We start from the raw sequence: 13,834 nt of genomic DNA on the forward strand, positions 1-13,834 counted from the left end.
CAAAATACTATCTATATACAAAAAATAGGGCTAATACTAACTTAAGCATCGAAGGCTCTCCCACAGGACTCAACTCGAGAGTCTCTTCGATCAACTCTGTTTTTTCTTGCAGATCTTAAACGATCGTCAAAAGCTCTAGATTAGATGAATGAACCAATTGACAATTTTTGGTTTTATCAAGCTTGTTCTATTAATTAATAGATAAATTACATTGACACCCTCAAGTTGTAGAGAAATTAGACTTGTTATACCCAATTTTTCAAGAAAAGACACTCCCCAAAGGATCAAAATAATTGATACTTCATCCCAATTCCAACCTCTCAAATGATCAAAACAATTAATACTTCACCCAAAAATAATTTAAAAAATAATGGGGTGCAGTGTGTCAATCATTATGAGCATTCGTGGGGCAAAGTATCATTTCTGTAAAATTAGATATAATAACTCTCTTCTCAAAAAAATAATAATATATAATAACTGAGTAAGTCTAATTTCGCTGTACATGTAATTTATCCTTGATTTTAATTAATATGCTACTTGTTCTTTTGGAATCTAAATCATAACCTTTCAATATTTAATTAGTCAAGCAATAATACCATATGTCAAAAGCCAACACAAATTATATACTATCATATGCTATATATTCTATATAATAGAAGTTTCACTAGTTGCTTTAAATGAATGTTATCTCTTTTTTATTATCATAAATATCTATTTTATTATATTTTTTTTCTCTGTATGTCCCAGACAAATTAGTCAACTAGATTCAAATTGTTGTTGTAATCATCTTAAATTCGATATATTGGGTTTAGCTAGCTTTTAGTATTTCACTACCAAGATTGTAAATTAAACCAGGATTGCTAAACCTTTACATGCATTAGGTTTTTAATGATAAACTTTGAATGAAAATGAACATAGCAAAACTATTAGGATTGAAGCATCTATCTTAATTATTATCAAAAAGAAGTATCTATCTTAATTGATAAGAACAAATATTCTACACAGCATATGATGATTTAACATCTATGCTAAATTGCTAATGCAATTGACCGAACATTTTTTTTCATCTATATTTCACATGTACAATCTAGCTACGACATTGGTCCAAACTTTTAAACACATTCATCTTGCAAACAAGAGTAGCAGAGTTGCAATGCAAAGCCATCTATAAATCATTTGAAGTTTATGCTTATAAATTCGGCAATCTATGGAGCTTTGGCCGCAGAGTTTCACCTGGACTGGACTTGGAGTAGACAAGACCGCATGCAGTGGAGGAATAGTATCAGCTTGACAAAGCGGGCAATTCGAGTGGGAGTTAAGCCACCCATCGATGCAAGTTACATGATACAAATGCAGACATTCAGGCAACACCCGAACCAGATTCTTTGTCTGTTGCTAAAGAACCAGATTCCTATGCTCAAGCCTTGAAAGATCCTTTGTGGAGAGCTGCAATGCAGGTTGAGATTGATGCACTTGAGGCCAATCATACCTAGGTGATGACTCAATTGCCTCCTGGTAAAGTTCCTATAGCTGTAAGTGGGTGTACAAGGTGAAACTCAAGGCAGATGGTTCTCTTAAGAGCTACAAGGCAAGATTGTTGCTAAAGGCTTCACACAGATTGAAGGGGTAGATTTTTCTGAAACTTTCTCCTTTGTAGTGAAGTTTGTGACTGTCAGAACTTTGTTGGCCTTTTGGCTGCTGTCTATGGTTGGCATCTCACTCAATTAGATGTCAACAATGTCTTTCTTCATGGGGATTTGGATGAAGAGTATATATGCTTCCTCTACCAGGATTTCGCAGCAAGGGGGAGCTGTGTAGGTTAACAAAGTCCTTATATGGATTTAAGCAAGCTAGCAGGCAATAGTTTGCAAAATTGTCATCCGCTATTATTGATCTTGATTTTCTACAATCAAAATAAGATTATTCAGTTTTTACTAGGGTCAATAAAGGTTCAATCATCGTTCTTTTGATCTATGTGGATGATATACTAATTGCTAGTTATGATGTAGATGCAGTCAATGTCTTCAAGCAATTCCTAGACAATAAGTTGAAACTCAAGGACTTAGGCACTTTGAAGTATTTTCTAGGTCTTGAAGTTGCTAGAACCACCGAAGGACTGTCATTATGCCAAAGAAAGTATACTTTTGAACTTCTATTTGAGACTAGTTTATTGGCAAGCAAACCTGCCAACATTCTAATGGAGCAATTTGCCAAGTTTAGCAATTCTAATAGTGAAGATGCTCCCGATTCAACTCTCTATAGAAGATTAATAGGAAAGTTGTTGTACTTGACACTCACAAGACCTGACATTTGTTATGCAGTGCATAAATTAAGCCATTTCATGGCTGCCCCTAAAGTGCTTCATTTGCAAGCTGCTTACAAAATTCTTAAGTATTTGAAAAGGAGTCCAGACCAATGTTTATTTATCTCTACAGAATCAGAATTGAGGCTTAAATCATATTGTGATGCTGATTGGGCAGCATGCCCTAACACTAGGAGATCTGTTTCTGGATTTTGTATTTTCCTTGGTGATTCCTTGATCTCTTGGAAGTGTAAAAAACAACATGTAGTATCTAGATCTTCTATAGAATCCGAGTATAGGCCTATGGCTACAGTAACAAGTGAGATAGTATGGCTCATATCATTGCTCAAGACTTTTGGATTAGAGCATAAATAGGCAGCTTCCCTTTACTGTGATAGCAGGGCAGCTTTATATATAACAGCTAATCCAATGTATCATGAAAGAACAAAACATATTGAAGTTGATTGTCATTTTGTTCAAGAGAAGATTCAAGATGGTACAATTAAAACATTCCATGTTCCCTCAAGACATCAAGTTGCAGACTTCTTCACCAAACACTTGGGCACAAGCAGTTTCATTATCTTTTGTCCAAGATGAATCTAATAAATATATATAGTTCATCTTGAGGGGGAGTGTTGAAGATTGCTTTAGTTTGTAATTAGCTCTGCAATTGTGTACATAAACTACATGTAGTAGTTGTAAATAGAACGACCTGTAGCTTAGTAGTATTCATATTTTGGTTAGTTTGTTAATATTGTAGCTTAGTTTGCTAATACTGTAGCTGCCACGTGTATAGAAGCTATGGTTGTATAGTTAGTTTTTATGTTACAGTTTTTCCCTCCCCTGTATCTAGTATATAAAGAACAGAGCAAATTATTTATCAATACAAGAAATTCATTTCACAATTCCTACTTCTTGCTCTACATCTCTCTTCTGTGCGTTGAGCAATCCTCCATTGTAGAAGCTTAGGTTCGTGGAAGAATTTCAGCAGTGTGTCAATCATTTTGACCATTTGTGCGGCAAAGTATCATTTCTGTAAAATTAGATATAATGACTCTTCTCAAAACAATAATAATATACTAGTCTCATCACACGCGCTTCGCGCATGCGATGAGACTTTTCTTTTTTAGTGGTCCTATTTTGTAAAAAAAAATTGTATTTAATTATTATATATATATATGATTTTTATTTTAAAAATCTAATTTATAAGTAAATAAATCAATTTAAAAATTAATAGGAGAGTGGTCCTATTTTTTAGGCAATATTTTAGTGGGAGTTGGAGTTGCATTTTTACCGGATTGTCCTTTAGTTTTGTCTCTACTTAAACATAAGACTGTAGGGGCATCTTTGAACTAAAAAATGAGTTTTACCGGATTATCCTTTAGTTTTGTCTCTACTTAAACATAGGACTGTAGGGACATTTTTGAACTAAAAAAATAGGAATCCAAACAGGAGAAGCCCCTTAAATAGTAGTATAGATAATAACTGAGGGAGTCTAATTTCGCTGTACATGTGATTTATCCTTGATTTTAATTAATATGCTACTATTCTTTTGGAATCTAAATCGTAATCTTTCAATATTTAATTAGTCAAGCAATACTACCATATGTCAAAAGCAAACGCAAATTATTTACTATCATATGCCATATATTCTATATAATAGAAGTTTCACTAGTTGCTTTAAATGAATGTTCTCTCTTTTTTATTATCATAAATATCTTCTTCTTCTTTTTTTTCTCTGTATGTCCTAGACAAACCAGTCAACTAGATTCAAATTGTTATTGTAATCATCTTAAATTCGATATATTGGGTTTAGCTAGCTTTTAGTATTTTACTACCAAGATTGTAAATTAAACCAGGATTGCTAAACCTTTACATGCATTAGGTTTTTAATGATAATCTTTGAATGAAAATGAAGATAACAAAACTATTAGGATTGAAGCATCTATCTTAATTATTATAAAAAAGAAGTATCTATCTTAATTGATAAGAACAAATATTCTACACAGCATATGATGATTTAACATCTATGCTAAATTGCTAATGCGATTGACCGAACATTTTTTTCATCTATATTTCACATGCACAATCTAGCTACGAGATTGGTCCAAGCTTTTAAACACATTCATCTTGCAAACAAGAGTAGCAGAATTGGAATGCAAAGCGATCTATAAATCATTTGAAGTTTATGCTTATAAATTCGGCAATCTATGGAGCTCTGGCAGCAGAATTTCACCTGGACTTGGAGTAGACAAGACCGCATGCAGTGGAGGAATAGTATCAGCTCGACAAAGCGGGCAATTCGAGTGGGAGTTAAGCCACCCATCGATGCAAGTTACATGATACAAATGCAGACATTCGGGCAACACCCGAACCTCCTCGCCTTCCTTGAACTCGGACAAGCACACAGCACACGTTTCTTCTCCACTCTCTTGGGAGTACTTGGAGATTGGTATCAATTGCGCCAATGAATTGCTTGTGCTACTAGGCCTATCTTCTTGATTGGTTTGAGGCCTATTTGATGGACTTGGCTCACGCCTTTGGTTGCAGCAGCTAACAGCAAAAAAATGGTAGATTACTGTCACAATTGCTCCAGCTATGACCCCAAGAAGACCAATAAAATATGGACTAAATTGGGGGTGCTTATTGCCATCCATTAGGGAAGAAAGTATGGCATGGCTGCTCAGAATTGCTAGGGTATTAGGACATTATCTAGACGATGAAATCTAGGTGACTATGGCTCATGCTATACATCTTTTATAATTTTTCTTTTGTACATTTCTATATGTTAACAAAGTAAAGGCTTCATTTTCATTAATGTGGGTGACACGGACATGGTCGAATTATTAGATGTGGTAAATGACCTTTAGGTTATATTTTTTTGGTATAAAGTTAAGGTTTATCTAATCCTAGTTATATACTTGTTGACTAGCTTGATATTGGCAGGAAAATTATATTCCACTTGTTTGAGTTTTCTAACTGCCCCTAAATTGATTTTATCAAAGAGGTTCAAGGTCTAAGGGCCATATTCAATCCAGAAGTCAAGTCTAAATATATTAAAGGCCAACAAAGAGTAACGTTTTCGTCTTCTTTTTGGGACTAAGATACCCAGATCATATCCCATTTTGTGACTCACTGAAACATGGACCAATTCAAACTGCAACCCCTCATATCAACCAAGTTAAGGTAGCAAACAAATATTGCTATTATTTTTCAGGAGAGAAATACTTGAAATATTGCAATTTGCACGTACATTGAAAAAAAAATAAAATTGAAATGCATAACTTCGAACAGATTTGAGGGACATCTTCAATGCTTTATTATAACAAATCAGTTCCCGTTTAATAATGATAATATAAATAATAATTTATGCATGAAAACGACTCTTCCAATTGCAATCGCATATAGCCATAGTAATTTTTTTTTTTTTTTTTCAGTCAGAGAAAAAAGCCATTTACCCAGTTGTGAAAGTGAGGGCATGCGAGAAACCGAGAAGGGATTTTGTATTTCAACGTTGAGATTCCTTAGATCTAGGCTAGAAGTGAATTACATATTTTTCCTGCAAGGGTGAGAATCTCATGTTCATGTATATTAGGTGTAGTGCTGGCAAATTCCATGACGTGTAACCTATTTGAGTTGTAATCGTCAAATTCATATGTACAAGATAAGTGTTCAAGAGTCAACTCAAGAGAAGGAAGTCTCTAGAATCTCAACTCACTTTTGATTGAGTCTTGATCGATCGAGACACGAGAAAACCTAATTTAATCAAGCCCACTAAGTTAATTGGCTGATGGATTTGAAATTGTATCTTACTTTCTAAAATTTATTAGTGCACATTATAATCTATTGAAAAAAAAAAAAAGAAAAAAAAAAGAGCTTTTAAAGAGAGTCGACATACACATCAAACCAAAACCCTAAATGCTCTATTGACCGCGTATTCAAAAATTGAATATGAAGGCAATGTTTTCAAGTTGGTGATCCAAGCCTGAAGCCATAGAATCAATCCTTCTTCGTTTAAATCAGAGAAGAAATATTTAAGGTGGTCCTTAAAGTCACAAACACGATTCATAGTAGAATTTTAGTTTAAAAGAGCTCAACCAGCTTTCAAGGTATAGTGACATTCGCAAGTATCTAATGCAAATACTAGAAATATGGATATGTCCTAGTCGTAAACTTTGATTTTAAATAGTGAAATTCTTCTTACAATTAGGGTTAACTATCCTAATGGTTCCATAGGTTTTTCACTTCACAATCAATTGATTGTATTATTTACTTTACTTATAATTGGTGACCTGTTTTCTTTCTAATGTATTTGAGCGTTTGATTTCACTTTCAAAGCCCAAAATGCACGTTTCCAAGCCCAAAACCCAAAATGTGTTTGGTAAATTATTGTCATCCCGCGTTGCCCAATAGTGGCTTTTTCAAATATGAAGGATTCTTGCGTTTTTATATTGGACCTTGGAGCTGCGATGCGAAAATGCAAATATGATTTGTAATGTTACCGTTGGTCATTTTAAGTATTATCCCTAATCTATCCCTATTTTTATTTTAAAATCCCAATTTTACCTAGATCTCTACCAAAAAAAAATACCATCATGAAGCTGGAGAAGAATTTCTCTACACTTTATGCTCCCTCCTTGTCAATTGCAAGAAGCCCAAAAGAAGAATCTCATCGTGCCAGTAGTAGTGGTTCTTCTTTCTTTTCCTTTCCTCCAAATTTTTAACCAACCAACCACAAAATAGACAAAGAAGGATATGTAAAGAAAATTATTGGCAGAAGAACATACACAAAAAATATGACAAATTATACTTAGAAGGACAAGAACCTCCACTTCTGATCTCACTCTCAAATCTCAACATTTAATCTCACTTCCAATTTGGTTTTGGGGTTAGAGAGAAAAGAGAGAGAGAGGAGTTGATTTTGGATGAAATTGATAAAAATTAACTCACCCTTAATGATTTTTAATTGGCATGCGTAAGGTTGGATGACAAATTTGAGAGGAGTTCGATTTGGTTCTTAGAAGCTGTTTGATGAAATTAGAGAAAAGGAGAAGCAGAAAAAAAGATAATTGTGGATGGGAGAAGATAATTGTGAGAGAAGATAAGGGTGAAAGAAACTATGGTTGAGAAAAAAAATAATAAAAGTAAAAGGTGGTTTGAGTGGGATACATGTCCATCACGAAAGAAAATTTACAAAATAAAAATTACAATTGTGTTAGGATATAGAAAATTATAACAATAGTAGAGATGTCAAATTTTTCATATGCCAAAATTAAATTAAATTAATTAATAAAATATTAGATCAGGACTGACCACAACTAAAAACAAAGAGTATTGTGAAAATATTGTCACATTTTATTGTATCTCTAAACTTTTTAAATTAGTGCTATTTTTCTTTTAAAAAAAATAGTGCTATTGACATAATATTTTCATAACAATTTCATACAAAGGTTTATGCAGTAAGTTATTATTGGTTTTCATTTGAACTACTAGTGACATTATTATAATTTTTTTATCTACTATCAATAACTTGTTATATAGTCTTTATTGTGAAATTTTTGTAAAACTGTTGTCCATAACTTGCATTAAGAGAGGTAATTAAAAACAAAGAATTCTCTCTCTCTCTCTCTCTCTCTCTCTCTCTCTCTCTCTCTCTCTCTCTCTATATATATATATATATATATATATATATATATATCTTGTCATTTTTGGTAATTTACAAATCAAACCACCAATTTTATAAGTGTTAGCCAAATACTTAGTTTCTTCAAAAAAACACTTTTTGACAATTTTTATCAAATACTCTACTTAAAAAAAAAAAAAGGGCCAAAATGCAAAACTGGCCTTTTAAATTTCATCATGTTGTATTTCAGCCTTCTAAATTTGAGTTTTGTCATTTCTGTCCTTTAAATTTCACTCACTCCCAATTAAGTCATCTGTTAGTATTCTATTAGTTGTTGCCGTTAACTTACCAAAAAAACGCAGTTTTCTTAATTTTAGAAAAATTGTTAAATAAAAAAAATAAAAACAAAATTAATCCTCACCCCACCCACCTGGTATCTGAGAAACCTAGAATGAGAGAGGGGGAAAGAGAGAGAGTGAGAGATTAGGAGGGGTAAGAGAGAGAAAGAGGGATCGGGAATGGGAAGATCGAGAGGAAGAGACCGAGAGGGAAGATCACCCACCCTTTTTGTCTTTTGTTTCATCAAGCCTGTTAAAGATGCAATTTCAAAGCAAATCCGTAGTTTGTAGTAATTTTACTGCTAAGTTAGGTAATTGTTGACCTTTTTTGTGGATACGACACTTTGCCTTTCTATGTAGTGCTTTATCTGCATTAAATTGTACTAGCAGCTTAGTTATCTTGTTGCAACTTGTTTCTCTGGGTTGGTCTATAGTTTGTCTCTAGCGTCATTGTCCTCTCTGATTTTAATTTGTTTTGTAATGAAGTTGTTCCATGTATAAAATGGAGATATATAGTGTGCTTTTTTTTACTATTCAGTTTATTTTTATTATTATTTATGAATTATATTGTACTTTTTAATAATATTTATGAGTCTCACTGTATTATTTCAGCTACCTTTTAACTTTATTTACAATACTTTCAACAAAAAGTTTTCAATTTCAGCTATATAAGTTATTCTCAAACGGACCCATAATACTATCAATCTCCTACCCATTGCAACGGCAACAAAGTATATAAGCAAAACTTGTTGGACGGCAATGTATCAGGACCTCTTTGGAACTAAAAGGCATATGTATTGTTGGTCTTCCCTCTCAATCTTCCCCCTCCTAATCTCTCTTTCCCCCTCTTGATCTCTCACTCTCTCTCTCTTTCCCCCTTGGGTTTCTCAGACAAGGTGGGTGGGTTGGGAATTAAATTTTTTTTAATTTAACTATTTTTCTAAAATTAAGAAATAAAAAATAAAATAACAGCGTCATTTTTGGTAAATTAACAACAGAAACTAAAAAAATGTTAACAAAAAACTTAATTGAGATAAATGAAACATGGGGAATTGAAATGACAAAACTCAAACTTAGAACACTAAAATGATAAATGATAAAACTTAGAGATTCAATTTTACATATTAATTAAAAGCTAAAAAAAAAAAAACCAATTTCATTTTTATACTTTAAAAAACTGCTACTTTTTTCGAAAAAAATAGCTAAGAAAGCTGAACCAAACTAAGCCTTAGACAGCATGTAGTGGTGGTCGGTGACTACTGACTTAACTCGCATGAGCATGATGACAAAGCCAAATTAATTGTGTGAATTATTGCTGGGCTCGGATTTGTTGGGTCATAGCCTCATAGGCTTGGTCATGTACAAGTATAGTATGACCCATTCTTGGGCATTTCTGCACAGTTGATGAACCATAAGTTGAATTGGTGATTACACGTACTATAGTAACTTTTTGGCAAAATCAGTCTAATTAGAGGGTACGTTGATTATAAATTTCCAAAATTAAAGGTGCAAATTGCAATTACTCCCAAAATTTAAAGGTGGCCATAGATATTTTTCCCTTATCTAAGTTTTACATTCACGGGTTAATTTTATATTTAAATCTATTGATCAATTCAACAAGGCCGGCCATTAAAACCTCATGTCATGTGTATATATTAACTTTCAGACTTTGCTAGTTGGTGCATCAAATGATTAAATATATATATATTATTGTCAGACTAAGCTCTTTCTACAACCCAAAAGCCAATGAAATGCAATATGAGTGATAGGAAGATTTGATTCCCACCAACTTAAGATGTTGCTTTTTCTTGTAAACAAAAAAAAGGGCTTTGGACACAGTTTTGATCTGTGATACGAGTAGGATCCCAAATGCCACCAATATCTGTCAATATCTATACACAGGGTTTTGGGTTCAATTATTGAGATATTTTTATCTAGAAAGATAAAAAGAGATCTAAATTATTCACAAGCACAACTCTCTTGGCCCAATGGCAAGTCTTATCTATTTTCCTTTTTCTAAGTCTTCACATAAGACTTGAGTCATCCACAAGTACAATAACACAGCTATTATTGATGATGCTCGAACCAATTCCACCAACCCCATTACTCCATTTCCATCATGGTCACACCTCTCTGGTTTTTACCAATTTTTTTTTTATATATATAAAATTAATCCTAAAGTTTTCCAATAGTGACAGTGCCACCTTCATTGTTGTTACCGGCCATAATATTTTTTTTTTATGGGTGAAGAATTTACAGCCATAACTTTAATATATAGGATCTGTTTTTCGCTTTTTAACTTTTTGGTGTGAAAACACAAATTATAATAAACCAATTATGAGGGGTGTGCACATTGGATTGAGTTATATATAATTTTAACATTTGCATTATTATTTTTTATTTCTTTATGGGATCCTTTTAGTTATAGTTCAACCCGACCTAACCCAAGCATCAATCAGATTCTTAGAATTTCATCCCAATTCATATGCTCTGACTACAGGTAGCCCCGTCCGATATACAAATTGCAGTCCTATTATTGAAGGTTAGCTTCTTTATTGTTTGGGTATGGGGATTGGGGAGGAAGGACCTCCCTTCTCCTATTGAAGTTAATTTTAGATGCGATTAGCTTAGGAAAAAATTATTTTTCAAAGTTGTTGATATGATCTATTATGATTGGTACATAATAAAAATAGTGTTGATGATATACTCAAGTAAAAGTGATGTTAACTATTGTGATTAATGTTATGCCCTTAGCAATATGCAATATTCTTTCATATAGTAGTTTTTAGTAAAATCAATTTTACTCCAATCATAATAAGTCATCGTTCTCCTTTTTTTCGCCAAAGCCATCATTGTCTCCAATATGCTTGTCCATGGTTGGTCGGTTAAGAAAATCAGACCTTGGATAGATGAGGTGTTTTTGGCCTTGGGGAGGTAGTTATGGAGAAGAAAAATCATAACATTTAAGGTTTTAATTGATATATAAATGACCATGATTGGTTGTTAAATATGGTATGATGACTTTTTATCAACCAAAAAAAAAAAAATCGTATGATGACAATGAGGTGGGTGGCTATTAATTGCTTTGCCGGTTGATTACTGCGTGTACGTTTGGGAATTGTTGAAAAAAAATTGGCTTTTTTTGCCTCTTTGTCTCAACTTTTTAGCAAATAATTTAGCTTTTTTGAAATAAACTAATTTTTTTTGTAAACATGCAAATGGAAAGATGTAATTAGGTATACTTTTAGTGGAATGTTTCCTTTCTATAAATGAAGAAATCTATCAATGAGGTATACTTCTAGCGGAATGTTTCCTTCTAAAAATAAAGAAATCTATCAATTATTAGTACTAGGATTAATTTATTCTTAATTTAACTAATACATTTGTCTTTCTCTTTTATCTATCGCGATTTCAATTTATTTTCTTAGTATTCTACTTGTATTAGGAAAATGATTGCTCTATTTTTAGAATTTTAACTTATAAGAGTTAATGTGAAAATAGCTAAATGATTTTTCTTTTAAAGATTAAGTTTCATAATGACTAAAACAATACTTAGTAATTATTTTATATCACTAAAAAAAATGTTGTGAAAAAACTCTTTGTAAAAATTCTTCTACATTAATAAATAAGCCTTGTATGCATGAGTTTTTCTTTCAACCACCTATTGTTATTGTATTACTTGTTTATAATTTGTAAATTTGTGAAATTTATAAAATTTCTCAATATGAAACGTATTGTGACTAATTGTTGATTGATTTAGTTATTATTTATTGCAATTGTCATTGTATATGATCAATCTGCAATCTATTGTAATGAACTACTATTAAATGTTTAATTAGGTGCTATTGTGTCAAATAAAACAGTCATCAAAGAATGGTGCATTTAGTTTTTTATTAAAAGATATTGATTTACTTAGAAGAAATTATGAGACCTTATACAAATCATGAATAAGGCACAACTCAATTACAGGTTAAGTAGTTCTTAATTTTTTTGATAAGTATAGATAATGGAAGAGGGGAGGTGAGGTTATATGGGACGCCATAAAGAATATTATTATCATTGAACTATTACTTTTTGATACATCTAGGAAGGTTCGGGAGAGAAATTCGAGTCCAAGTTAAAAATATCAGAAAATACCGGTTGACATAAAGCTTATAGCTAGTGGATCGGCCAAAATGAGTATTTGCCCCTTTCGCCAAAACTTTCCAACAAAATGCTCATATTCTGAAACTATCTAACAAAATGCCCATATTTTAAACTCGATTTTCTAAAAATTGAGTTGTAATGAAAGACTTGATTTCTAGAAAATCGAGTTATGTGAAATAAAACTTTAAAAAAAAATTTAAAAAAAAAACATGGAACTCAAGTTCCATGTAAAATTTCTCACATTACTCAATTTTTATCAAATCAGGTTTCAAAACAATGACATTTTGCTAGATAGTTTCAGAACAGAGGCATTTTGCTACATCTTTTGGGCGAAAGGAACAAATGCTCATTTTGGCCCTAGTGGATCTTACTAAGGACAAATTAATGAGCAAACTATTGACATGAATAGAGCCTATGTAGAGGGAATAAAATAATTCCATTATTTTTCAATGGAGAGTTAATTATTTCTTTAGAAATACTTAATTAATCCCCCTCCCCTTGGGGCTGGAAGTACCCGTAAATAAACCTGTTTTTTTCATTTTGTTTCGGCTAATACAGAGGGAGGTTGCTTCCCATTCTTCTCTCATTCATTACTTCAGTGATGCACTTGTCAATTTATCAAACAAAGTGATAGGCAGGCCTGCATTTTAATAATTTTGGGACCATGTGACTCCATTTCCATTTCTCTTCGTACGTATATGAAAACATGAAACTACCAGGTAGGTTTCAAAGACAGAAACACCTGAACTAAAGGCATAGGTGTTATCTGAGGCATAATGTGACTCAAAAGAAAATTAATAAAAAATTATCATAATTTGTACTTTTAAGCTATAAACAAGTCCATTATACTTCCATTTTTTACATAAGTGGATGGATTAAATTATTGGTTAATTCCAGTTTCAATGTTTCAACCCCCATCAATTATTAAATTAATAAAACTCATACACATGTCCCTAATTTTTTAAATGGAAGAGTGACAAATCCTTGTATTTTTACTTTTTTTCACTTTTCCCTTAATAAACTATGAGCAAGTGCCACGAAAGTGTGGAGCCTAAGTAGAGTGCACTCCACTTTGTCAATTATTGTCTTATGAGACAGTGGCCACACGTTGATAAAACAGTGTATTTACAGTAATTTTATGTTTTTTTAGATGACTTAACCTTTAAGCTCATCACGGATTTCAAAGGGAAATTTTATAGACCTTTTTTCTATGAGTCTATGAAAATTTAGTAGTAGTAATCATTTCATTTTAGGATAAATGTATGACTAATAACAATAATAGAGTTTCCTTGTATATGGACACCTCCTATATCATTTCATTTTAGGATAAATGTATGACTAATAACAATAATAGAGTTTCCTTGTATATGGACACCTCCTATATCATTTCATTTTAGGATAAATGTATGACTAATAACAATAATA

The 13,834-nt window shown here is 32.3% G+C and overlaps 1 protein-coding gene across 1 annotated transcript; it reads right to left on the reverse strand.

Annotated features, from left to right (window-relative positions):
• Positions 1–4,494: 4,494 nt before the first annotated feature.
• On the reverse strand, positions 4,495–4,959 carry LOC142610447 (RING-H2 finger protein ATL52-like). The gene has a single exon (XM_075782257.1). It carries the CDS (start codon positions 4,957–4,959, stop codon positions 4,495–4,497), a length of 465 nt encoding a protein of 154 aa, XP_075638372.1.
• Positions 4,960–13,834: the final 8,875 nt, after the last annotated feature.

This window comes from Castanea sativa, chromosome 9 (assembly GCF_040712315.1).
Source record: "Castanea sativa cultivar Marrone di Chiusa Pesio chromosome 9, ASM4071231v1".
In the NCBI taxonomy this organism is placed as follows: Eukaryota; Viridiplantae; Streptophyta; class Magnoliopsida; order Fagales; family Fagaceae; genus Castanea; species Castanea sativa.